The sequence below is a fragment of the Carica papaya genome, chromosome 4 (assembly GCF_054855325.1).
Source record: "Carica papaya isolate Zhongbai chromosome 4, ASM5485532v1, whole genome shotgun sequence".
NCBI classification, from domain to species: Eukaryota; Viridiplantae; Streptophyta; class Magnoliopsida; order Brassicales; family Caricaceae; genus Carica; species Carica papaya.
The window spans coordinates 8,594,758-8,621,592 of NC_142312.1; the positions used below are offsets into that span (position 1 = coordinate 8,594,758).

The 26,835-nt window shown below is 37.4% G+C and overlaps 1 protein-coding gene across 1 annotated transcript; it reads right to left on the reverse strand.

The window, feature by feature from the left end:
• Nucleotides 1–20,661: 20,661 nt before the first annotated feature.
• RFC2 (replication factor C 2) lies at nt 20,662–26,408 on the reverse strand. Its single transcript, XM_022039653.2, has 7 exons — nt 26,138–26,408; nt 25,124–25,230; nt 24,935–25,036; nt 24,564–24,759; nt 21,382–21,510; nt 21,110–21,304; nt 20,662–20,986 (listed from the first exon to the last, which is right to left on the reverse strand). Exons 1-7 carry the CDS (start codon nt 26,297–26,299, stop codon nt 20,876–20,878), a joined length of 1,002 nt encoding a protein of 333 aa, XP_021895345.1. The 5' UTR covers nt 26,300–26,408; the 3' UTR covers nt 20,662–20,875.
• Between the last annotated feature and the right edge of the window lie 427 nt (nt 26,409–26,835).

Genomic DNA, 26,835 nt, shown 5'->3' on the forward strand with positions numbered 1-26,835 from the left:
CATAGTGTTCGTACTTGGTTCAAAAAGCCGTCTTGGGGATGTCTTTTATCCTTATTTTCACCTGATAGTAACCTTATCGCAGGTCTATTTTGGAGAAGACCTGCGCACCCTGCAACTGATCAAAGAGGTCATCAATCCTGGGAATGGGATATTTGTTCTTGATTGTGACCCTATTCAATCCTCTGTAGTCAATACATAGCCTCAACGTTCCATCTCCTTTCTTGGCAAAAGTGACTCCGGCACCCCAAGGGGACACACTGTGTCTGGTAAAGCCACTATCTTGCAATCTAGTGATCTGTTTCCTCAGCTCCTCCATCTCAATGCGGCTCATGTGGTAAGGAGCAACCGAAATGGGCTGGGTGCCTGACTGTAGATCTATGGTGAACTCGACTTCCCTGTCCATTGACAATCCGGGTAGTTCGTCCGGAAACACATATGGAAAATCTCGGACCATCAGAATTTCTTGAATACAATTTTCTTTCTTGGGTTTTCCTAGTTAGAGAAAATAACAAGGTTAAGGTACTTGACAATTAAGAAAACTTGTCATCAAGGAATAAGTACTAAATAATTTTATTAATTTGTAAATGGCTCTTTATTAAGAGGATTGAATACAATCTTCTTGCTAAAGCAATCTATGGTGGCATGATACGCTGTTAGTCAATTCATTCTTAAAATTACATCAAAATCCCCCGTATCTAATACTATCAGGTCTACACTCAATTTTCTATTTGCTATCTCCACGGCACAAGCCCTGTAGACAACTTCTCCTAATAGTGTTACACTCCCAGCAGTAGATACAAATAACATTGAATCGAGTTTATCAGGTAATACATTAATTTTGGATGCAAAAATAGGTGAAACAAATGAATGCGATGCACCAGTGTCAAATAAAACATGAGCAAGTTGGTTACAGATAATGTATATACCCTGTACCACGTCCGGGTCGGCATCGGCATCCGGATCCTGCTGGGTGAGATTATAAGCCCTACCCTGGATAGGAGGTCTTCCCTGATTCTGGTTTCTTGGGCACTCTCTCGCATAGTGTTGGGCACTACCACATATGCAACAAGTGTTATTGAGGCGGTAGCATGGTTGGTCCCTGTGATCCCTGCCGCAATGCTGACAGATCTTACCACGTCCTGCCACTAGAGCCTGAGGGAGAGCCTGAATCACCGGTCTAGGCCTCTTGTTCTGTTGGACAAGCGCAGTAGATGCTGGTCTACAGAGTGGAGTTGAGGGTCTGTGGTTCCCTGCTGACTGAGGGAGGGTGTGGAGGCTCCTCTCCACTAACTGTGCCTTGGCCAGAACGGCTGAGTATGTCTTGAGCTCCAGTACAAATAGGTGCTGCTTGATCTCTGGGCGAAGGCCCCACTGGAACCTTCTAGCCTTCCTTCCCTCATCCATCAACGTCTCAGGGGAGTATTGGCCCAACTCCAGAAACTTACGAGCATATTCTGACACTGCCATGTTCCCCTGGACCAACTGGACAAACTCCATCTCTTTAAGATATCGGATGTGTTTTGGGAGGTACTCTGCATGGAAGACTGCTAAGAACTGTTCCCAAGTGACTAGAACAGGCAGGGTGGTCTGCTTGAGTTCCCACCAGCAGTCTGCTTTTCCCACTAGCGTGTAAGTAGCAAGGGTGACCCTCTGCTCGGGAGTTACTCCTATGGTCTTGAAGGCCTTCTCCGTCTCCGCCAACCAATACTGGGCATCTTTAAAGGAGGATTTCCCTGCAAAAGTGGATGGGTTCAGTCTCCTGTACCTCTATACGTAACCTGGGTCAATCATGGAAGGAGCTGGGTCCCGCAGAAGAGGGACTGGGCCAGGCTGAGGATAGACTGGGGGGCCCTGTGGTGGTACTTGCTGATATGGTGGGGGCACCGAATTATACTATGGCGGTGCTGAGCAGTACTGTGGCTTTATTACAGAAGTAGAGGTTGGTACAAAACCAAAAAAAATAACTAATGAAGCACAAATTTTAAGGCAATACATTTATTTAAAATAAAACTATTTACCCTTTTTCTTGCCCTTGGAGAACCTGTGAAAACAACTTATAAAGACAATAACATCATACAGATCACAATTTTATGCATAATCAGTAACATAAAATATATCATAAATCCGTATTTATTAACAATAACTGATTATCACCGTTTCTCGTTTTCAGCAGCCTACTAATATCCATGGGGATCCATAGGGGTGTCTCCACTACACGTGAACCATTCTCCTTAACAGTCTTAATTCCAGGGCCGTCCCCATACCCCATCCGGTATGAGCGCCAAGATATTAAATCTCAATACCTCGTTCGGTATGAGGGTGAGCGGGCCGTCCCCATACTCCATCTGGTATGAGCGCCAAATGACTAAGTCTCCATACCCCGTCCGATATGAGACGACGTTCACGATAGGTTTCCCTATGAACCTAGTCCGTCCACCATCTCCTAGGATATCTAGTGAGGTTGTCACCTTATCTATTTTTCTTTAGTCTCCATTACCAACTTGAACATAATCATATAAACAATAAACATGCACCCGGTAATACAATCATATCGTAAATTCTAAAATCACACAATGGTTAAATAAGATAGTAATACATGCATTTAAAACCATAGAATAGATAGACCAGATACCATAATGCATTTAAATTATAAAATAAATCAAGCAGGAATCGACAGAGAATAATATCCGGTTCGAGCTCTATTTGCAACCTTAATTAATTATGCATATCTATTAATTTGCACAAAATACAATATTACCATTTATTCCAACTTTAATTCCATGATAGAAAATAAGGTGAGGGTTCCTTACTTGATTCAACACCAAAAACTAGATTGTTACTGCACCTATGGGCAGTTCCTGGGTTTCCTGAATTTTTTTTCGGGAACTGAAACGCACTTACGGTACCTACACATGTCCCAAATAACCCAAAAATCAGACACAGGGCCTACTCGACCTATTTTGGAATTCTGACACGGCGGCTCCGCCGTGCTCCATTGACGGCACCACCGCCCGCAGCGGTGATCCACCTCGGGTTGGCTGTTTTCAGTCGTTTTAGGATGAATTCAGCCAAACTTGCATCAGTTCCTGTGAGAAAATACACTTAGAGCCCTCGGTAGGTCAAAAAACTGTAGAAAACCAAAACTCATCAGCAATGGGACTCTCCGGTGCGATGGCTCCTCTGGCTCACATTGCGGTTGCGTGTTTTGCTCCGATCAACTTGTAGAGGAGGAAACAATGATCACAACGGTAGAAAAATTACATCGAACGGGAATCGAAAAGGGCCTCATCAGAGGCAAAAATCGAAGCACCCTGCGGCGGCGCTGCTGAGCTTCGGTGGCATTTTTCGGCCAATTTGCCGGTTCTTTCACTCCGATGTGGCCATAGGTGGGTTTGGAATCAAATTATGAGCAAAAGGTAGAATTTTTACCTCGTTTGGCGGCCAAAAATTGCTCCGATGCGGCAGCGGGTGGCGGCGGTCGGCTCCCGGCGGTTGGGCTATCCTCTCCGGCGAGGGGCTCTGGCGGCTAGGGTTAGGGTTTAGGTACGAATGGGGTTATTTATACCCATCCACTTTTGATCTGGGCCGTCCATTGCTTTTAATCTGGACCTTCTGATCGTGATTAAATATGGAGTGAATCTGGACCGTTCATCGCAATTCAATCTGGGCCGTCCGTGCGTAGTTCAATCTGGGTCGTCCATGCGCGATGCAATCTAGGCCGCCAGTGCGCGTTTTTTATTTGGGCTATCCGTGGCGCGGGAACGGATCTCAACCGTTAGATCGTGCGCACGCGGATTGCCCATGTGGCTCCCTCCTGTGTCAGTGTCTCTGCCACCTGGCGCGTCCTGGTTGGTCGAGGCTGCTGACCGGGCAGCTGACGTGGTGTAACTTTTTTAAATTGCGTTTTGACCTCCGGTTTCTAATTTTTATTTTAAAAATACCCCCAGAACCCAAATTTTCACCCATTTTTTCCAAAATTATTTTCAATTAAATCCCTAACCAATTTTTACCTCTTTTTATTATTATTATTATTATTATTATTATTATTATTATTAAAATAAATTAAATTCAATTAATACATATTTATATTTATATTGAATTAATAAAAGTAAAATAAAATAAATAATAAAAATATTTGGGTATTACAGACATTCTACGAGAAGTATTTCCTTGACTTTCTTCAAGAACAAAAGCAAATAGAGTTCCTAGAGTTCATAGAGTTGGCTCGATTCGTGCCCAACATAATAGTAAATGGAAGCCTAAGAGTTAGAAAGTTTCAGAGAGGCCTGCCTAAGGAGATTTAGGATGAAATCTCAGTTCTGAAGGTTAATGACTACTAAGAAGCAACAGAACGGGCCCAGATTGCAGAATAGGCTACAAGCCCAATCCCACAACAGATCCAGCGGGTTCGACCACTCATACCAAATAATAAGAGGAATGACTACTAACAACAGCTTGCTAAAAGGTAGAAGACGGATCTCATTATCCCAACACAAGGGCTAGAGTATATATGCCCCATTGTAGATAGAACCATGGTAGTAGACCCTGCTATAAGCTGATAAATGGATGCTTCAGATGTGGTAGTACTCACATCAGATCAAAGAGCGCCCTATCAACAAAGAGCACACCAGACCAACAACTCAAGGAAGAGTATATGTCATTACAGAGGGAGATATTCAATCCTCTTAAGATGTAATCCAAGGTATACTCACTATCTATAGTACCTTGGCTAAAGTTTTAATAGACCTAGGATCTACACACTCTTTTGCATAACATGAATTTACTCAGTATCTGAACATTGAACAGTCACCTTTACAATATGTATTAGTAGTCTCTACCCCAACCAATAAGGAATTGACCACTAGTGCAATCTGTCGAGCATGTATTGTAAAGATTGCCAATAGAGAGTTACCAGTGGATCTCATACTCCTAGACATGCATGATTTTGATGTCATAGTAGGAATGAATTAGTTGGCAGTGTACCATGCCAATATAGATTGTTATGGAAAGACAGTGACTTTTAATATTCCCAATGGCAAGGCCTTCAAATTCAAAGGGATTAGAAAGCCCCAGCATCATGTCTCATATCTTGCATTCAAGCTCAATGATTACTTGAGAATGGATCTGCATGGTATTTAGCTTACGTAGTGGAGAATAAAAATAGAAAACTCAATCTACAACAGATATTGGTGGTGAAGGAATTTTATTATGTTTTCTCAAAAGATCTTTCAGGTTTACCTGCAGACCGGGAGATCGAGTTCTTCATTAACTTAATTCCTGGTACGAGCCCTATCTCTAAGGCTTCGTATCGAATGGAAAAAGTTGAATTATAGAAACTCAAGAAATAATTGCAAGAATTATTGTATAAGGGTTTCATCAGACCAAGTGTATCACCATGGGAAGCTCCAGTACTATTTGTGAAGAATAATGATGGTACCATACGACTTTGTATCGACAATAAGCAACTAAACCAAGTTACCGTAAAGAATAAATATATGTTGCCTCGTATCGATGATCTATTCGACCAACTTCAAGGATACCAAGTATTTTCAAAGATTGATATATGTTTTAGATACCATCAACTAAAAATTAAGAAAAAAAATGCTCCCAAGACTGTCTTCAGGACTAGGTATGGCCATTTTGAATTCTTAGTCATGTTTTTTGGTCTAACAAATGCTCCTACAACATTTATGGATTTGATAAACAGAGTATTTCAACCATTCTTAGATAAGTTTGTTATCGTCTTCATTGATAATATATTGATTTATTCACGGAGAGAAGCTGAATATGCGAAACATTTGATAATAGTGCTTGGAATACTTAGGAAAAAAAAGTTATATGCCAAGTTTAAAGTGTGACTTTTGGTTGAAGGATGTTGCCTTCCTCATACATATATTTTCAAAGGATGAAATATCAGTAGATCTAGTTAAAGTAGAAGTAGTAGTAAATTAGAAAAGGTCTACAATAGTAACTGAAGTACGAAGCTTCCTGGGTCTAGCTGGATACTACAGGAAGTTTATTAAAAAAATTTTAAAGATTGTTACTCCACTAACTCAGCTCACTAGAAAGGACACAAAGTTTGAGTGGAATGATAAGTGTGAATAAAGTTTTCAAGAACTAAAGAAACTGTTGATAATAACTCCAATATTGACTATTCATAATGGTACTAGTGGATTCTCTATCTACAGTGAAGCTTCAAAGTAAGATTTGGGATGCGTGTTAATACAACACAAAAAGTAATAGTATATGGTTCCAGACAATTAAAGAATTATGAGCAAAACTATCCTACCCATGACTTACAACTAGCCGCCATAATTTTTGCCTTAAAGATCTGGCGCCATTATTTATATGGTGAAAGTTTCGAGATTCACACAAACCATAAGAGTTTGAAGTATTTGTTCTCACAGAAAGAACTTAATATGCGCCAAAGGAAATGGATGAATTTACTTAAGGATTATGATTGCAAGATCATATACCATCCAGGAAGACGCAATATAATTGTAGATGCACTTAGTAGGAAGAGTACTTGGACTATTGCCAACAAAATGGCCTTAGAGTGGAGACTCGTAGATGAGTTCCAGAAATTGAATCTGATTGTCTGACATAAGAGATTAGGAGGATACCTAGCCAATATAAAAGTACAACTCATTTTGATGCAAAAAATTAGAGAAGCTCAGCAGTCTAATCTTAGCTTGAAGTCGATTATGGAAGATGTCAGTAAAGGACTTAAGCTAGAATTCAGACTATCAAAAGATAATGTATTGAGGTTTGGAAATAGAGCATGTGTACCGAATAATATTAGTCTAAAAAAAGAGATATTGAAATAAGCACATTGCTCTAGAGTTGTTATGCACCCTGCCAACATTAAGAAGTATAAGAACTTGAGAACCAAATATCAATGGAGTGGGATGAAGAAGGATGTAGCAGAGTTCATTTCTAAATATCTTATATGCCAACAAGTGAAGGTTGAACATTAGAAACTAGCAAACTACTTCAACCCTTGCCAGTAGTAGAGTGAAAATGGAAACATATTACTATGGATTTCTTAGTGGTTTTACCTAAAACAAGATCCCAACATGACGTTATTTAGGTTATCGATCATAGATTAACCAAGTCTACTCATTTTTTGGCTATCAAAGTAAATGACCCACTAGACAAGTTGGGTAGGCTCTATATCAAAGAGATTGTGAGATTGCACAAAATTTCAGTCACAATCGTCTCCGATCGAGATCCCCACTTTACTTCAAGATTTTGGATCAATCTACAGAATGCTGTGGGGACCAAGTTATCCTTTAATATGGTTTTCCATTCTCAAACAGATGGTCAATCAGAATGGAAAATCCAAACTCTAGAAGATATGTTACAGGCCTGTGTCATTGAGTTGTGAGGTAATTAGGACGATCATTTACCTCTAATTGAGTTCGCATATAACAATAGTTATCAGTCCAGTATTCAAATGACACCCTATGAGGCTTTATACGGAAGACCCTGCAGATCACCTATTTGTTGGGAAGAAGTTGGAGAACAAAAACTGGTTGGACCTGAATTAGTGGAAGAAACTACATAAAAAATAAAATTAATTAGGAAACATTTTTGATAGCTCAAAATAGATAGAAAAGTTATGTCAACAATCGAAGAAGAGATTTAGAATTTGAAGTAGGCGACCATGTATTTTTGAAAATCTCACCAAATAAAGGGATTATGAGATTTAGGAAGAAAGAAAAAGTCAGTCCTCGATTTATTAGACCTTTTGAGATATTGGATAGAGTGGGAGCTTTCACCTACCATTTAACATTACCACCTGAGTTAGCCAACATACACAATGTATTTCATGTGTCGATGTTGAAGAAATATCATCCAGATCCATCGTATGTACTCCGATATGAACCTCTTGCACTTCAGGATAACCTATCCTATATTGAGCTTCTTGTGCAGATAGTGGATCGTAAGAAAAAGATATTATGGTCCAAGGTAATCTCCTTAGTAAAGGTGCACCATTCGACTGAAGAAGCCACATGGGAGCTAGAACAGAAAATGAAGGCCAAATACCTACATTTGTTTATGACTACTGATAAGTCCAATTTGGAGGACCAAATTTTTTTTTTAAGGGGGGAGAATGTGATAGCTTAAAAATTACCTTCGAGTTAATTTTTTATATTTGATATATTTAATTTAGCTTTACATGTGTTTTAAAATATATAATAAAGTTAAGTACATAGTTTAGAGTCAAATGAAAAAATGATGGATAAGAATAAAAGAGCTAGAATAAGCATGAAGAGGTATGGAAAAAGGTGGAAGCCTTTTAAATGAAATGATATAATAAAAAGTGGTAACTATTTGATAAAATAAAATAATAAAAAATGACAATTTTTATATGAAGTAATATGTAAAAAGTATTAACTTTTAGATGAAGTAACATCACAGAAAGTGGTAACTTTTAGATGAAGTGATATCATAGAAAGTGATAACTTTTAGATGAAATGATATGTAAAAAATGATAACCTTTTAGATGAAGTGACATGAGAAAAGATCTTTTAGGCAAACGGCATGTGAAGAGTGGTAACCTTTTAAGTGAAATGATATGATAAAATGTGATAACTTTTAGATGAAATAGTATGATAGAATGGTAGCAATCTTTCCATCATAGCTTTACACTCCTATAAATAGGGGATAAGAGAAGGGAGGAAGAGACATTCCAGATGAAAGAAAAATAGTGAAAAGCATAGAGGTGAATGAAGAAGAGGAAGTACGAAGTATGTGATTTTTTAGAGTATTTTGACGTTTTAGATAAAAATGTTAGGAAACACTACTAAATTTATGAGCGCGGATAAAGGAGAAGATAAAAGGAATAAGGCTCACGGTCAAGGGGGTAAGTTTTTTTCTTAAGTTTTGAAGTTCAGTTTATTTTTTATTTTTGGAATTAGTTTTTCAGTATTGTGTTAGATATTTTTGGGTCAAGAAAGTGACCAAAAATATAATGACCCGTGAACTAGAAAGAAAATAAATTATGAATTGAATGCGAAAGCAAAATAATAAATTAGGGTTTATATTCCTTACACAATAATTCATGATATCCAATAGGACTACGAGAATGACCCTTCTTAAAGAACAACTAATAATTAAAAAAATAAATGAAAAGTAAAAAAACTGAACGTTCTACTCGCAACCCTCTTGTGGATCGAGTTCTGTATCTTGGTCCTCTTGATATGAAATAGTTAATAAAGGAGTGAGCTACTCTAGCCTAGTAAGAATGTCACGCTACTCACTTACACAAAAATAAATGTTGGTAGAAATCATAAAATCAACTAATAAAGCTATTAATTTAAGTAAATTCGTTTGTCATAAATAAAATCATTTACCTTATATTTACCGTAGTGAGATTTTCAAAAAACAACCTACAGAGTCAATAACATAATATATATCATAATTTCATATATAATCAATTGGAACAACAACCTTTCCATTTATCAACCTACTGGTATCCATTGGGGTTTATAGGGATGCCCCCACTACGCGTGACCTCTTTTTTTTAATATTTTCAATTAACGGGCCATCCTCATGCCCTGTCCGGTATGAGTGCCAAAAGATATCATCCCTCAATACCCCATCCGGTATGAGGGTGAAATGGACCATCTTTATACCTCGTCTGGTATGAGCGCTAAATTACTAATCCTCGATACCCCATCCGGTATATGGCAACATTGACGGTAGGATTCCCTATGTGCATGATCCATTCACCATCTCCCAAGACATCCAGTAAGGTTATCGTTCATCCATCCACTTAATCAAATAATTTTCCATTTACCTTTAATTTTCAGTTTTCCAATTTAACCGTAATCACATGAAACAAGCAATGCATGCATCAAGGAAAATACAATCACATCATCATACCAATTCCAGCATATTATTATGCATTCAAAAAACTGTAAAATCAGACAATCAGTTAAACATAGCAAACAACAATAAATAACCGGTTCCAGCTCCATTAGTAACCCATAATTAATTATGAATATTTTTTAAGTTTCATAAAATACCATATTATTTAAAATTAAACTTCAATTCCATAACAGGGAATAAGGTGAGGGATTCTTACTTAAATTGATGTCCAAAATGCTAACTTTTAACTGCAGTTACTGGTAGTCCCCGAGTTCCTTGAATTTTCCTTCGAGGATTAAAACGTGCGTCAAGTACCTAGAAATATCCTAAAAATCCCAAATCTATGTTAGAAACCGTTTTTAACCAATTCCAAAATTTGACCCGCCGTGCTCTGATAACGGCACTGTCGCTCGCGGTAGTAATTTGCCTCGAGTCAGCTATTTTCGGTTGTTTTCGGCCGAATTCGGACAGTTTTGTACCAATCCCTGCAAGAAAACACGTTAAGGGGCCTTGGTTGGCCCAAAAAAGTTAAAAAACCGAAGCTTACCAGCAGCGGGGTTCTCCGGTACAGCGGCTTCGGCAGCTCACGTTCGCGATTGGGTGTTTTGCTTCGGTCAACCTGTAGAGAAAGGAATGGTGATTACAATAATGGAAAAATTACATGAAATGGGAATCGAGAAGGGCCTTATCAGAGGCAGTTTTTATTTTTTTCCGCGACGGCACTGCCAAGCTTTACCCGCGATTTTCGGCTGATCCGTCGGTCTTTTTGCTCCAATTTGGCCATGGAGGTGTTTAAAATTGAATTTCAAGTTAATGTGAAAATGTTTACCTCTTTTGATGGTCGGAAACGGCTCTAGTGCGGCGGCGGGCGGCGGACAGTTCCCTTCCCGGCGACTGGCTCTTCTTCTCCGGTGGGGGGGGGGGGGTCTAGCGGCTAGGGTTAGGGTTTGGTGTGAATATGGGTATTTATGTCCGTCCCTTTTTAATATGAACTGTCCATTACGTTCGATCTGGATCGTCCGATCACATTTAAATAGAAAGTGAATATAGACCATTCATCGTAATTTAATTTGGATCGTCCGATCGCATTTAAATAAAAAGTAGATCTGGACCACGCATCACGTTTAATCATGACCGTCCGATCGCGTCTGAGGAGAGAACGGATCTGGACCGTCCGTGCGCATGGGAACAAATTTGGACCGTCCGATTACGGCCACGCAGATCGCCAACGTGGCCTCCCGCGTGGCACCATGTCAGCGCGTCTTGCCATGCGGCATGCTCCGATTCGTCGGGGCTTTTAACTGGGCATCCTACGTAGCACAATTTTTTAAAATTATATTTTGACCTCTAATTTCTGATTTTTCTTTCAAAAATACCCTTAAAACTCAATTTTTCACCATTTTCTCCTAAAATTATTTTCAATTTCATCCTTCACCTATTTTTTTCTAATTTTACATTAAATAATAATTTATGAAATTAAAAATTAAATTTATACATAAAATAAAAATTCAAAAAATTATATTTATACATTAATTTTAACATATTAAAATTAATTAAGGGTATTACAACTCTCCCCCCTTTAAAAGAAATTTGGTCCCTCAAATTTGTCTCTCTACCACTCAATCAAATAATTGAGAATATTGGGTTTTGAAATCTGATTCTAGCTCCTATGTGGCCTCTCTCGATGTGTGATTCTTCCATAGGACCTTAACAAAGAGAATTTTTCGATTACGGAATACTCTGCTCTTTCAGTTCACAATACTGACCGGTACTTTCTCGTAGGACATGTCCTCTTGGAGTGAAAGAGACTCGTGGACCAAGACATGAGAGGGGTTCAAGTTGTACTTGTGTAACATGGACACATGAAACACATTATGGATCCTAAATAGCTCTGGAGGCAGTGTTAGTCTCTAGGCGACGGTGCCAATTTTATCTAAAATTTTAAATGACCCAAAGAACCGGGAGATTTAGTTTTCCCCTCTTGTCAAACCTACTAATTCCTTTGAAATGAGTAACCTTTATAAACAACCCATCACCCTTCTCAAATTTCAAATCCCTCCTCCGGGTATCTACATAACTCTTCTGCTTGCTCTGAGCCGTCTGAATGTTCTTTCTGATCTTAACTATTTTGGCTGTCGTCTCCTCTACGAGATTTAGGTCAAATAGTTTTCTATCACCCACTTCTTCCCAACATATCGATAATATGCATGGGCGGCCATATAACATCTTATACGGAGCCATGATAATACTTGCTTGGTAGCTATTGTTGTAGGCGAACTCTTTAGGGGTAAATGATCATCCTAATGGCCCCCAAAGTCAAAAATACAAGCTCGAAGCATATCCTCAAGTGTGCGGATCATCTTTTCTGACTGTTCATCAGTTTGAGGATGGAATGCAGTACTACGGGATAGTTTCGTTCCCATGGCTTACTGAAAACTAGACTAGAACCGAGAAGTGAATGTGGGATCACTATCGGACACTACTGTCATTAGCACTTCATATAATCTGACAATATTCCATATATACATTCTTGTTAGCTTATCCAAGGAGTCGGTCATCCTGATGGCTAAGAAGTAGGAAGACTTGGTGAACCGGTCAATAATTACCCAGATGAGATCATGTCTTGAGCGTGCTCTAGGCAATCTTGTCACGAAATTCAGTGTGATATGTTCCCACTTCCACTCCGGAATTAGTAATGGCTGAAGTAGCCCGCCTGGATGTTGATGCTCTGTCTTGACCTATTGACATACCAAATACTTGGAAACAAAGTCGGCCACATCTCTTTTCATCTTGTTCCACCAAAATCGGAGTCGCATACTTTGATACATCTTAGTGCTTCTAGGATGAATGGCAAACTTTGATATATGGGCTTCTGCAATGATGTCCCTTTTCAACTTACTGTCACCTGGAACACACACTCTATCCTGAAATCTAAGCAACCCATCGGTAGAGACTCGAAATTCAGAATTAACTCCCTGTTCTGCATCTTTCTTGAGGGCTGCTAGGGTAGAATTGGTAGACTGAGCTTCCTTTATTCTCTGGATTAACTCAGGTTGAACGGTTGGGTGGGTCAAGCATGTGACTCTCTTCAAGTCCTGAAGTCATACTTGTTGTGTGACCCCTATTACTCTACATTCTGAAACCATCAAGTGAGCTAATATGTCTGCACTTTTTTTGCTTAGTGCATCGGCTATCACGTTGCCTTTACCCGGGTGACACAAGATATTGTAATCATAGTCCTTGAGGAGTTCTATCTATCTTCTCTTATGCATATTAATATCCTTTTGAGTGAATATGTGTTTCAAACTCCTATGGTCGGTATAGATCTGGAAGGTCTCCCCATACAAGTAATTGTGCCAAGTCTTCAAGGCGTAAATAATTATGACAATTTCTAAGTCATGGGTGGGGTAGTTTTTCTCATGACTCTTCAACTGCCTGGACCCATAGGCTATGACCTTTTCATGCTGCATCAAAACACAACTCAACCCTAGGTAAGAGGTATCACTATAAACTATATATCCACCTGACCCGTTCGGCAAGGCCAACACAGGTGCAGTAGTCAACCATTTTTTTAGTTCTAAAAAATTTCTTTCACAGTTCTCGTTCCACTCAAACTTGATATTCTTCTTTGTGAATCGAGTCAGAGGAGCAGCTAGGCTAGAAAACCCTTCCACAAACCTGCGGTAATAACCTATCATCCCTAGAAAGCTACAGATCTCCTTGACCGAGGTCAATTTTTTCCAGCCGAGTATTATCTCAACCATTTCAGGGTTCACTGACACTCCATCCTTTGATATGATGTGCCCTAGAAAGGTAGTCTGTTCGAGCCAGAATCCACACTTACTCAACTTTGCATACAACTTCTTTTCTCTAAGAACCTGCAAAGCTTAAGTCAGATGGTGAGTGTTTTCCTTTCTGCTTTTTGAATAGGTCAGGATATCATCGATGAATACAATGATGAACTTATCCGGGAATTGTCTGAAAACTCTATTCATCAAATCCATGAAGATGGCTTGTGCGTTGGTTAGTCCAAATGACATGACCAGGAATTCATAGTATTCATATCTGGTCCGAAAGGCTATTTTAGAAATGTCTTATGCCCTGATCTTTACCTGATGGTAACCTGAACGCAAGTCTATCTTAGAGAAGACCTAGGCACCTTGTAACTGATCAAAAAGGTCATCGATCCTCAAGAGGGGGTACTTGTTCTTGATCGTGACCCTGTTCAAACCTCTGTAGTCGATACATAACCCAACATCCCATCTCCCTTTCTTGCAAATGTGACTCCAACACCCCAAGGGACATATTATGTCGGATGAATCCACTATCATGAAATTCATTGATCTATTTCCTCCGCTCTTCCATCTCAACACAACTTATGTAGTAAAGGGCAACCAAAATGAGTTGGGTACCTAGCTGAAGGTCTGATGAATTCGACATCTCTGTCCACTGGCAGTCCAAGTAGTTCATCTGGGAACTCATCCAGAAACACATCCAGGAAGTCTCGGACTACCGAAATCTCTTGAATACAAATTTTTTCTTGGGTTTGTCTAGTTAGAGAAAATAACTGAGTTAAAGCACTCAATAATAGAAAAATTTGTCATGAGGGAACAAATGTTAAATAATTTTATTAATTTATAAATGACTCCTCATTAGGAGGGTTAAATACAAGTTTCTTATGAAAATAATCTACGGTGGTGTGATACACCGCTAGCCAATTCATTTCTAGGATAATATCAAAGTCTCTCGTGTTAATCTCTATTAGATGTACACTCAATTTTTTATCTGCTATATCTACGATACAGATTCTGTATATAACCTCCCCCAGTAGTGTCCTACTCCCAAGAGTAAACACAAACAACATAGAATCAAATCTTTCAGGTAATACATTCAAGTTTGATACAAAAACATATGAGACAAATGAATGTGAGGTACCAGTATCAATCAAAACATGTGTAGGATGATTACAGATAGTGTACATACCTTGTACCACATCTGGGTCGGCTTCTGCATCTTGCTGAGTGAGGTTGTAAGCTCTGCCTTAGATAGGAGGTCTGGCTTGATTCTAGTTCTCCGGGCACTCCCTCACATAATGTTGGGCACTCCCACATATGCGGCAAGTATTGTTGAGGCGATAGAATGGTTGATCCTCATGATCCCTGCCACAGTGCTAGCAAATCCTACTGCGTTCTGTTGTTGGAATCTGAGGGAGAGTCTGAGTCATTGGCCTAGATCTCTTATTTTGTTGAACATGTACAGTAGGTGCTGGTCTGCGATATGAAGCTGAGGGCATGAGGTTCCCTACTACTTGAGGAAAAATGCGAAAGTTCTTCTCTACTAGCTGTGCTTTAGCCAGAACAGCCGAGTAAGTACTAAGCTCGAATACATACAGCTGTTGTCTGATCTCAGGATGGAGACCCTACTTGAACTTTTTTACTTTCCTACCTTCATCCATCATGCTCTCGAGGGAATACCGGCCCAACTGTAGGAACTTTCGAGCATATTCTAATACAGTCATGTCATCTTGGACGAGGTGTGCAAACTCATTTTCTTCATATATCAGAAATGCTCTGGAATGTACTCTACATTAAAGACCATCAAGATTTGTTCCCAAGTGACTAGAACGGGTAGGGTGGCCTGCTTGAGTTGCCACCAGCAGCCTGCCTCTCCTACCAGCATGTAGGTGACAAGTATGACTCCCTGTTCGGGAATCACCCCAAGAGTCGTGAAGGCCTTCTCTCTCGGCCTCTTCAAAGGAGGATGTCCCTGCAAAAGTAGTTGGTTTAATCTTTTATACCTCTAAATGTAGCTTGGGTCCATCATAGGAGGAACCGGGTCCCGTGGGAGAGGGATTGGATTATGCTGAGGATAAACTGGATGGCCCTGTGGTGGCACTGAATGATACGATAGAGGCACCGGATTGTACTGTGGTGGTGCTAGGTGATGCGGTTAGGGCACCGGATTAAACTGTGGTGGTGCCGAGTGGTACTGTGACTGGAGCACCGAATCATACTGTGGTGGTGCTGGATGGTATTGTGGAGGAGCAAGGTCATACCGGGGTGGCTCAGGATCCTCTCGCTGCAGGGGTGGCTCAACCTGTGGCAGCGGGGGAGGGTCAGGTAGCTCCCTTCTTTCCTCTTAGGTCTGCTAGGCAACGATGAGTCTCTCCAACATTTCAAATAGCTGGTCAACATCTTCTCGAAGTGAATCCTCCCGAGCTGCTCGATTTAGTAGGGGTCTTTCTCTCCTCATCTATCTGTACCTGCATTTCATAAGGAATAATTGAGTGATAATTCATGGTTTTTGGTGTTTCTTAAAGATTTTGTGTAAGGAATGGTTCTGAGGAACGCGACTCTGATATCAACTGTAACGGTCCGTGAATTAGAAAAAAAATAAATTATAAATTGAATGTAGAAGCGAAACAATAAATTAGGGTTTATATTCCTTATACAATACTTCAAGATACCCAATAGGGCTACAGGAATGACTCTTCTAAAAGAACAACTAATAATCAAAGAAATTAGTGAAAAATAAACAAACTGAATGTCCTACTTGCAACCCTCTTGTGGATCAGACTCTCGATCTTGATCCTCTTGATCTGAAATAGTTAATAAAGGAGTGAACTACACTAGCCCAGTAAGAATATCACGCTACTCACCGACACAAAAATGAATGTTGGTAGAAAGTATAAAAACAACTAACAGAGCTCTTAATTTAAGTAAATTCGTTCGTCATAAATAAAATTATTTACTACATACTTACCGTAGCGAGATTTTCAAAAATAACCTACAAAGTCAATAACATAACACATATCATAATTTTATATACAATCAATTGGAACAACAATTTTCCCTTTTATCAACCTACTAGTATCTATTGGGGTCCGTAGGGATGTCTCCACTACGCGTGACCCCTTTTTTTTAACATTTTCAATTAATAGGCTGTCCCCATACTCCGTCCGGTACGAGCACCAAAAGATACCATCCCTCAATATCCCGTCCGGTATGAGCATCAAATTACTAATTCTCGATACCCCGTCCGGTATGAGGCAACATTCACGGTAGGGCTATTAAGATATCCAGTAAGGCTATCATTCATCCATCCATTTAATCAAATAATTTTTCATTTACTTTTAATTTCCAGTTTTCTAATTTAACCGTAATCACATGAAACAAACAATACATATCATTAAGAAAAATATAATCGCATCATCATACCAATTCCAACATATTATTATGCATTCGAAAAATTGTAAAATCAGGCAATCAGTTAAACATAGCAAACAACAATAAATAACCGGTTCTGCCTCCATTAGTAACATGTAATTAATTATAAATATTTTTTAAGTTTCACAAAATACCATATTATTTTAAATTAAACTTCAATTCCATAACAGGGAATAAGGTGAGAGATTCTTACTCAAATTGATGTCATAAATGCTAACTTTTGACTGCGTCTACTAGCGGTCCTCGGGTTCCCTGAATTTTTCTTTGATGATTAAAACGCGTTTCAAGTACCTAAAAATATCTCAAAAAATCCAAATTAGTGTTAGAAACCCTTTTTGGCCAATTTCAAAATTCCAGTACAGCAACTCCGCTGTGATCCAGTGACGGCATCGCTGCCCGCAACAGTGGTTTGCCTCAAGTCGACTATTTTTGGCCGTTTTCGATTGAATTCAGCCTGTTTTGTACCAATCCCTATGAGAAAACATGTTAAGGGGACTCGGTTTGTCGAAAAACTGAAGCTTACCAGCAGCGGGGTTCTCCGGTGTGGTGGCCCCGCCGGTTCACTTTTACAATTGGGTGTTTTGCTTCAGTCAACCTGTAAAGAAAGGAATAGTGATTACAATTGTGGAAAAATTACACAAAATGAGAATCGGGAAGGGCCTCATCGAAGGTGATTTTTTACTTTTTTTTGCGGCGGTGCTACTGGGCTTTACCTACAATTTTCGGCGCATACACTGGTCCTTTTGCTTCGATTTGGTCATTGGAGTGTTTAAAATTGAATTTCGAGCAAATGAAAAATTTTTTTACCTCTTTTGGCAGTCGAAAGTTGCTCCGGCGTAGCGTCAGGCAGCAGACAACTCCCTTCCCGGTGGCTGCTTCTTCTTCTCTGACAGGGGGATCTGACGGCTAGAGTTAGGGTTTGGTGTGAAGAGAGGTATTTATATCCATCTTCTTTTAATCTAAACTGTCCATCACGTTCAATCTAGACCGTCCAATCTATTTAAATAGGAAGTGAATCTGAACCGTTCGTTATAATTTGATCTAGACCGTCCGATCGCGTTTAAATAGAAAGTGGATCTGAACCGTCCATTGTGTCTAATTGTGACCGTCCGATCGCATCTGAGGAGGGAACGGATCCGGACCGTCCATGCGTGCGGGAACAAATCCAGATCATTCGATTGTGGGCTCACGGATTGCCAGTGTGGCCTCCCGCATGGCACCGTGTCAATGCGCCTTGCCACGCGGCACGCTCTAGTTCGTCGGGGCTGCTAACTGGGCATCCTACGTGGCACAATTTTTTTAAATTGGATTTTGATCCCCAGTTTTTGATTTTTCTTTCAAAAACACCTATAGAACCCAAATTTTTACCCTTTTCTCCCAAAATTATTTTTAATTTCATCTTCCAATGATTTTTTCCTAATTTTACACTAAATAATAATTTATAAAATTAAAAATTAAATTTTATACATTAAATAAAAATTTAAAAATTTTAAAAATTATATTTATACGTTAACTTTAACATATTAAAATTAATTAAGGGTATTACAAAAAAATCATCTGAAAACTCTGCATAGTTTTTTAGAGAAAAAAGTCATAAATAAGACTGAAACTCTACCGAAATTAAGACTACAACTATTAAGGATCTAAGATAAGTGGATATTATGGATTCATAGTCTACATGGTTTTGAAGTATTTTATGTATTTTCAGTATAAAAATATGCACATGTTTTATTTGTCTTCCATAGTTGCTAAATAAGTATTTGTTAAAGTTTTACTTCGATGTAAATATTATTTCGCTTTGTATTTTCGAAATGTAATTTTTATATGTGTGCATCACTCATTATGAAAAGAAGTTATTCCGAAATTACTTTCATTATGTTAAGCTTCAATCTAGCTGTACATAACCATTCCGTGTTCGGGTATATTGGCGAAGTGATAATTTTACACCCATATATAACTATTCCATATTTTGGTGTATGGGGAAACAGTCTGATCTGCGTGCCCTAACTATTCTGTATTCGGGGAGTAGCAGTATTTCAAGGTACTTATGTATGTCATGTCGTTCCGTATTCAGGTACATGGAGAACCAATAATAAGTATCTGTACCTACGAATAATGTATGGTAACTGATTGATCCTCTATAATAATAATAAATAACACAACATGAATTTATTTTCTAATTTGTGTTTTTGTCTCCTGATTCATATCTGTTTTGAAAAAATTATATAATATATATTTTATTGTATGCGAAAAAACTATATATTGCATGTATTATACTGTGATTTCATAATATTGGTTATTGGGATATTTTATCTCATCCCTATATCATCTCCAAATATTGAAAATACCGATGTAGAGTGAGCGGTGATACGGAAAAATTTTATGAAACCTAGATTTTGATATTAAGGTTACTGTTTTATATTTTTATTTAGTAATGTAAGTAGGAAAATTTATAGTATGTTTATGTTTTATATTTAAGAAATGTAACATTTCTACAACTATTTTATGATTAATAAAGTTAAGTTATTATATGATTTATAGAAGTATGATCCGGTCATTATCGTATAAGATGGGATGTGGTCCGTGACAAATACTGCATAAGATAACAAAATAGACACTGCAAAAATAAAATAAATTAATAATTTTCTATTTTTTAAGTATTTAGTGATAAGCTAATATGTTTTAAATATTAACAATATATAATATAAATTATTAGCTTAGTCTCTAAATTTCAATTCATTGTTTACTTTCCTCCTAATTTTTAAACTTTTCAACTTCTTTAAAACACCATTTAGAGTGAATTATTCTAAAATATTTAAACAATTATTAAAAGTATTTTGAAGATTGGTGTTTAAATAATAATTGCTAATTGTTTATGGTTTTAGTTATCACTTATGGTAAATATTTGTTACATATACCTTTTTGTTTACCAATTATTTTTATTTTTATTTTTTTATAATTTTGCATTGTGTAATTATTATTTATTTTTGGTTTTTCATTTATCATTGATATTATTATCTATTATTAATCTTAATGTTACTAGGTACTTGATAATAGCAAGTGACAATGCGATTATTGATACGGGTAAACTATATATGGTAATAAATAGACAAAAACACCAACATATGATAGCTAAATACTGTGAGTTAACATTACCTTAAATGTGTATAATGTAATTTTTAGTTTTCATGATTACTTTTTTACGTTTGTAAATAACTAAATATAGGTAATTGTATGGAGGTAAAACTTGTGGATATTAATGGAAAAGAAAATGATAATTCAAAATTTGAAGTTTGTGTATGTCGTTTTTGGGATGTCTAGATTTTCCAAGATTGTATTTAATTACTTCTGTCTACATATAATATAATTTATTATCCACTTATACATAATTGCGGACATACCAAAAAGATTAGGCCTGGTGTCATTTTGTCGCAGTGAGCGGGTACGTGTAATATATTTATTTTAAACAAAACCTAATTTTAGTCATAAAATTATTTATTTATAAATATTTGATAAACTAATATAAATTCCTAGTCAACTTCTAAGTTGAAATTCCATGTTGGTCCACTAATATATAATTAGATAATAATTTGTTGTGCTTCAGTCAAAATCTCCACAGCTTGTATCCCTTGGTAGTAGAAATTCAATTCTTCATTTCCTTACAGAACATTTGCTATTCAAATATGAACATGCCATAGTCTATAATTCTCAGTTTCTTACCATGGAAAACGCTGCAATACAGACTTTTAGTCTCAGTGGGCAGTGCCGACTACCTATGCTGCCTTGGCTGTTTCACGAACCAGAGCAAGCTTAGCCAAAAGGCCACATAGTTGAAGATACGAACCAACTCCATCACAAATTCTCATATGTGCAAACCCAGTTTCCTGCAAACTCACACATAAAAACAAAATTAAATAATGACGATGACAGAGATTCAAGGGCCAAAAAAAAAACCAAGATTCAAGGGACAGAATGACGAAATAGTTGACCCGACAAGATTTGTCTACCTTCAAAAATTCCAATTTTAGGTATTCTGCCATATCATAATTTTTTATGATGCGAAAAAGGGTTGTGATGATGTCAGTGGGCGAGTAGCCCATATCATAGAGTTGCTTAAGACCATAACAAGCATCATCAAATTTCCCTTCAATTACGTTTCGAACCATGTTTTTCACATGCAGAGGATGAGGCTGGTCACAGACCTGAAACAGAAAGGAAATAATGAATCACCAAATATTCAGGGATAACATATTCATATTGATAATATTTCTAAGTTTACCTTGAAGACATTTTCTTGGCTAACAAACCGAAAACCACTAAATGTTGCTTGCAAATTATTCAGTGCTTGCCTCATGTCACCATCAGCAGTGAAAATAATGGCCTCAAGACCTTCTGGAGCATAAGGAACCTTTATGGATTAAAAACACTAGTCATTTAAATATTAAACATTTCCGCTGACTTACCAACCATAATAGAAGATGATATTCTGTCTTTCAATCTATGGGGAAAACCAAGCTTATAAAAGTAGTCCAGCAAAACTAGGAAAAAGAAAATGTCAAACAGCATATTCTTGTCGAGTTTAGAAGATACAGCCATAGATACTATCAAGCATAGCCAGAGAACTCAATTTATTTAAGCTCCAATTACTAGGTGAAACTTGGGAGTAAATTGTAACGCAATTTGCTTTGTGGTTAAACCATTTGCTTATCAAATGCAGAATTCATTCAATATGATGTCGTAGGAGCAATTAAACACCCTGTTTCAACTGGAATTCTGATGACAATGAATAAGACTTCTACATTGTAGAACTATATTTACTAAAAGCGGCATCTTCAATTCTCAAAACATACTATCGCAATGCAAATACTGATTTACCTATTTTGCAAATTAACACTGTTTCAGTACATCCAGTATCGTCCCACATGTATGACCATTTTGTCCACTCTTCGCATTAACCAACTATACTCTAATTAGAAGATCTCTTACTTGATGGAGCATATACATTACACAACCATGGTGACCATATGAAAGGCATAAACAATCTGGCAGTATCGTCCACATGTAAGAGCATTACGTCCATAAGTTGCATTAAACATTTATTCACAAAGTACATTTCCAAACTGATGGAGCATACACAAGTAATAAGGAAGATAAAGTGCTACAGTCCCATGTTTAGGATCAGATCATAGGTTGAGATACGTGGAATTAAGGGCTTAGGGGTCGTTAGAGGGAACCAATCAATCTTTAGAATTAAGGTACTCCACAACCAATTTTTAATTAATTATTCTCTCTTTATTTTATTTACGCAGACTCCTTATATATTTATAGGGAAGCTCTAGACTAAGCTTCCCTAATTTAATAACTTCCAGAGCACAAAAATTTCCTAGTCACAAGAATTTCCTATTTTATTCCAAAGTCCTAATTGGATAAAATTGTTAAGGAAACTTCTACTATTAAAGAACAAATTCTTATTTTATTCCAAACTCCTATCTTCAATATCCTCCTCCTCCGAATTAAACCTAAATTGGAGAAGCCTATGAAGATCAGCCTAGATTTCATCCCTCCTGTAGGGACCCTGGCCTATGATTCTCTTTAGCCTCGTCTTGTTAGGAACACAAGCGGAAAAATAATACATTTTGATTAGGTGTTTCAAAGAAGGAAATAAGAAATTATATAATTAGTAGATAGGTGTATGTGCTGAATTTTATGTGCTGTTTCTGTGTTGTATTATGTGTGTCGTGCGTTGATTATGGATTTACTAGATAGATGTAGGTGCTGCAGTAGGTGTGCAGTTTAGTGGGTTTATGTGTTGTATTTTTATTAAGTATTACGAACAGATGAGAAGTTGGCTGTTGAATTAACTCAAAGAATAATTGCTGCTTATTCATGATTTAAAAAAACCTATGCTGTCTCTGTTAAGTTTTCATACAGAAAAATTTACTGTTAAGTATTGGGTACTTCTTTAGTCAAAAGATCATAGGGTTCTCTCTCTTAAACTAAAGGAAAATGAAGCAAAACTCTAAAACATAATGAAGCAAAACTCAAAAACATCAAGAAGACCCTAAGAATTTCTAGGCCATAATTAGATCTATTAGTAGGGACCACAAGACTTCTTTTCTTTCTTCCGCTTTCTTCTTTTCCTTTGCCGATTCTTAGGACATAAATTACTTCCCTCTTCCAAATGCTTCTTTACGCAAGCACCAAAGATGGTGTTAAACAACCATCCCAAGTCTTGCGACGTAAATTTTTCTCCCAATGCAGCCTTGAGGAATAACCAAAAGATGTTGTTAAGCAACCATCCAGATATATCAATGATTAATAATCAAATGTCTTAAATCTAAGACAATGAAGAGGGATTTCTAGAGCTCTTGAGGAAGGAAGTATGACAGCATAAACATCCCCAAAAGCACACAGCTTCACAGTCCAAATCGTGGCCACCTTAGACATGTATTTATAAGCAGCTAAGTAAACTTACAACATTAAGAGGCAAAATAGTAGCAAGTAAAACACTATAGGATTTGGGAACAAATGATGAGAGGACAAAATGTTAAATAAAATCTACAACTAGCTTAGTTCATGCCCACATTGAATCTATTGTCTTAATACTTTATTTTACAGTAAAATAAGGGATAATGTAATCAAGGCACCAGCAGTTTGCGTCTCATGTAGGGAAAATATTTATAGCTCAATCAATGTATGTATAAGGTCACCCAAATCCTCAAAGAAAAGAGAGAATGACCCTTAAACAAAATGTCCGGTGGCAAGATTTCTCACTTTTGCCAAAAGAAAAAACCACATAATCACATCCTTAAAAGTCTTATGGTTCTTCTTGTTGCAAATAACCATCAAGGTTGCCCAGGGAATAAGAGAATAAAAGAGATTAGCTTCCCTTTCCTCTTATCACCCTGAACACTCTACCAAGCCCATAGCTAGTCCAAAGCCATAACCTAGCTCAGGTTGAGAAAGTGAAAAGTAATGCACAAAAGGCAGTACGAGAAAAGGCACCACATCAGCAAACAGTAAGGAGTTTCAATGAACTAGAATTATTTAACAATTTTAAGTTCATACTCCAAGACTAAGTTAAAGACCGAATATACTCGGGCCAGCAAAAACACGAGTATGCTTTTTTTTTTTTTTGAGGAACCATAACGTCAGTGTTTCAAAGTGAAATGAGAATATATGAATCAGTGAGATTCACCTCACTTGCTCCCCTATACATGGTTAAGAATAACAACTCACTTTTGATACCCACAGAATTTAGGATTCGGAAGGTGGAGGGAATTAATGGAATTATACAGTTAATGAAGTTCATGTTCACATTGAACTTAGTGTCTTCAACGACTAAAATAATTTAACAAGATTAACTTCATACTCAGCATGAGCATTCCACTTTGAGCTAACTGCCTAATTGTCCTTGTGTATGTAATATGGCTCAGTATTAAAAATCAAATATTTTAGTACCTTTTCTGCTCCAACCACCACCATGAGACGTCCAAGAATCTCTTGATCAGATAATCTTGAGAATCGAACAAGAGCACATCTACTCTGAATGGGCTCAATAATCTTAGAAGATGTGTTGCATGCTAAAGCAAAACGGGTAGAGTTTGAATATATTTCCATTGTGCGCCTCAATGCTTGTTGTGCTCCAGATGTCATGCTAATTTGTGCACAAAAATGGGTAAGTATCTTGAAAATTTTGGGACTAAAATAACCAAATGCCAAATTATCACCCAAATAACAAAGAAACTAGCAAGAAAAAAGAGCAACGTAACAATATAAAACTGCCAATAAGTTATACAATCATCATCTCAAGGCATTATGTCAATGCTCACCTATCGGCTTCATCAAGGATTACTATCTTATGCCTCCCGGGAGGAAGTGTTACTTTCTTTTGTGCAAACATCTTAATTTTGTTTCTTACAACATCAATTCCCCTGAGGGAAAGAGGAACATAACAAAGAGATGTTAGAAGATTTACAAAATCAGAAAGCTTAAAATCTTGATGGCAGCACTTCTTTCACCTGTCATCGGATGCATTCAGTTCCAACACAGCCTCTCTATAAGTTGAACCCAGAAGCTCATGTGCAAGAGCTAAAATGCTAGTAGTCTTTCCTGTTCCTGGAGGACCCTGAATAAACGATAACCACTTAGTGGCAGCTGAGAAATTTTCTGCTGACATCAGATACGCAGGAAAACCACATGCCCCTTTGCACATAACTTAACGCATTTGGTTCAATTCAATGCTAATTCTTTTACCACTTAATAATTAGATTATACATGAATTTTCATACAAGGTCTGAAAAAATCGAGTGAGAAATGAATGATAACCGAAGTGCATAAGAGTAAATCTACAACTCGTTCATTTGTAGTTACCACGCACTTAGTCCCCCTTTGCTAGCTCATTAAACAAGTGAAACTTTTGAGCAAAAACAAAGCAATCATATATTTACAGTGATTTAGGTCTCATGAACATTCTAAACCCAACACAACCATGGGAAAATTCACTTCTAAACTTCCACAAGAGCAAATCAGATATTTATCTTGAAAATAATGAACAAATCTGGGCGGGCCTGAGACGGAAGGAATTCCCATCAAGACTAAAGATATAGCTTCACTAAATTGGCATGAAAAGGAAACTGACAGACATTACACGCCCTCAACAAGTTTTTTCTTTTTTAATTATACACTTCGCAAAATACCTCAAGAGTGATTAATACGAAAATGAGAAGAAAAAGGTACAAATAAAAATGCTAAAATAACTGCTTTTGCCATGTGAGTGATACAATTTCTTTCTTCATCCTCACTGTCTATCTGATAATTACTAAAACCTTATCCAAAACAATATTCTTTGTTAAAAGCATGTAAGACGAGTAGAATTCCCAAAATGAATCTCAACCCACTCACCCAATCTAATACTCACAACAGCGTTCAGTGTCTAAAACGAACAACAATGACATTGTTAACACTTTCGAATTAACTAAGCAGATTGTGAATAGGAGTTAAAAGAAAGTGAAATTAGAAAAAAATTATCGTACAGAAAGTATTAGGTTAGGCATGTTGCCATCACGAGCGATGACTTGAAGCCTGGAGACTGCATCTTCGTTCCCTACAATATCAGCGACTTTACTGGGCCTGTACTTTTCCACCCATGGCATTTCGTAGCCGATACTCGTTGAGGACGAAGAGGACGAGGCCATTGCTGTGGTTTGAAGGGAAGCTTCACTGTGCACAGTCTCTTTGTAGAACAACCTTCCTCGCTTGACTTGGAGGGAAATTTTGCATCGAACCCAAGGTTTGCGTTTCGACCTCCTGGCGGTTCATTTTTCGTGCCGGCCATTTTTATTTTTTTTGCCAAGAAGGGCTTGTAAATTAATGAAATTACAGTCTGACTATTTTTCTGCAAGAAATCGTTGAATTAGCCCTTTTACTTTTGAAATTATGTTGATTATTGGCTCATCATTTTAATTTATTCTCTAAATTATCAATTACGTAATTATTCTAAAATATTTCTCTAATACTTTGTTTTTTTAATTTATAAAATAATTCAAAATTATAATATTAGAATTTAAAATATTTTTCGTTGTCAATCACGGCGTGACATGATCAATTAATTAAATAATAATATTTATTCCTTTGTGTATATCACCATGTAATCATTTATGTTGTACCATTTTGTTTCCAAATAATGTTTGATTGATTACACATTAATCAAATTTTGATGGCATGGTCTAAG

Coding starts and splice junctions, on each gene's coding strand:
- RFC2 (XM_022039653.2), bottom strand. CDS start 26,299: ATGGCCTCGTCCTCTTCGTCCTCAACGAGTATCGGCTACGAAATGCCA. Junction 25,231..26,137: donor TGCCTAACCTAATACTTTCT/GTACGATAATTT, acceptor TCGTTTATTCAG/GGTCCTCCAGGAACAGGAAA. Junction 21,305..21,381: donor GCCAAGAAAATGTCTTCAAG/GTAAACTTAGAA, acceptor TTTCTGTTTCAG/GTCTGTGACCAGCCTCATCC.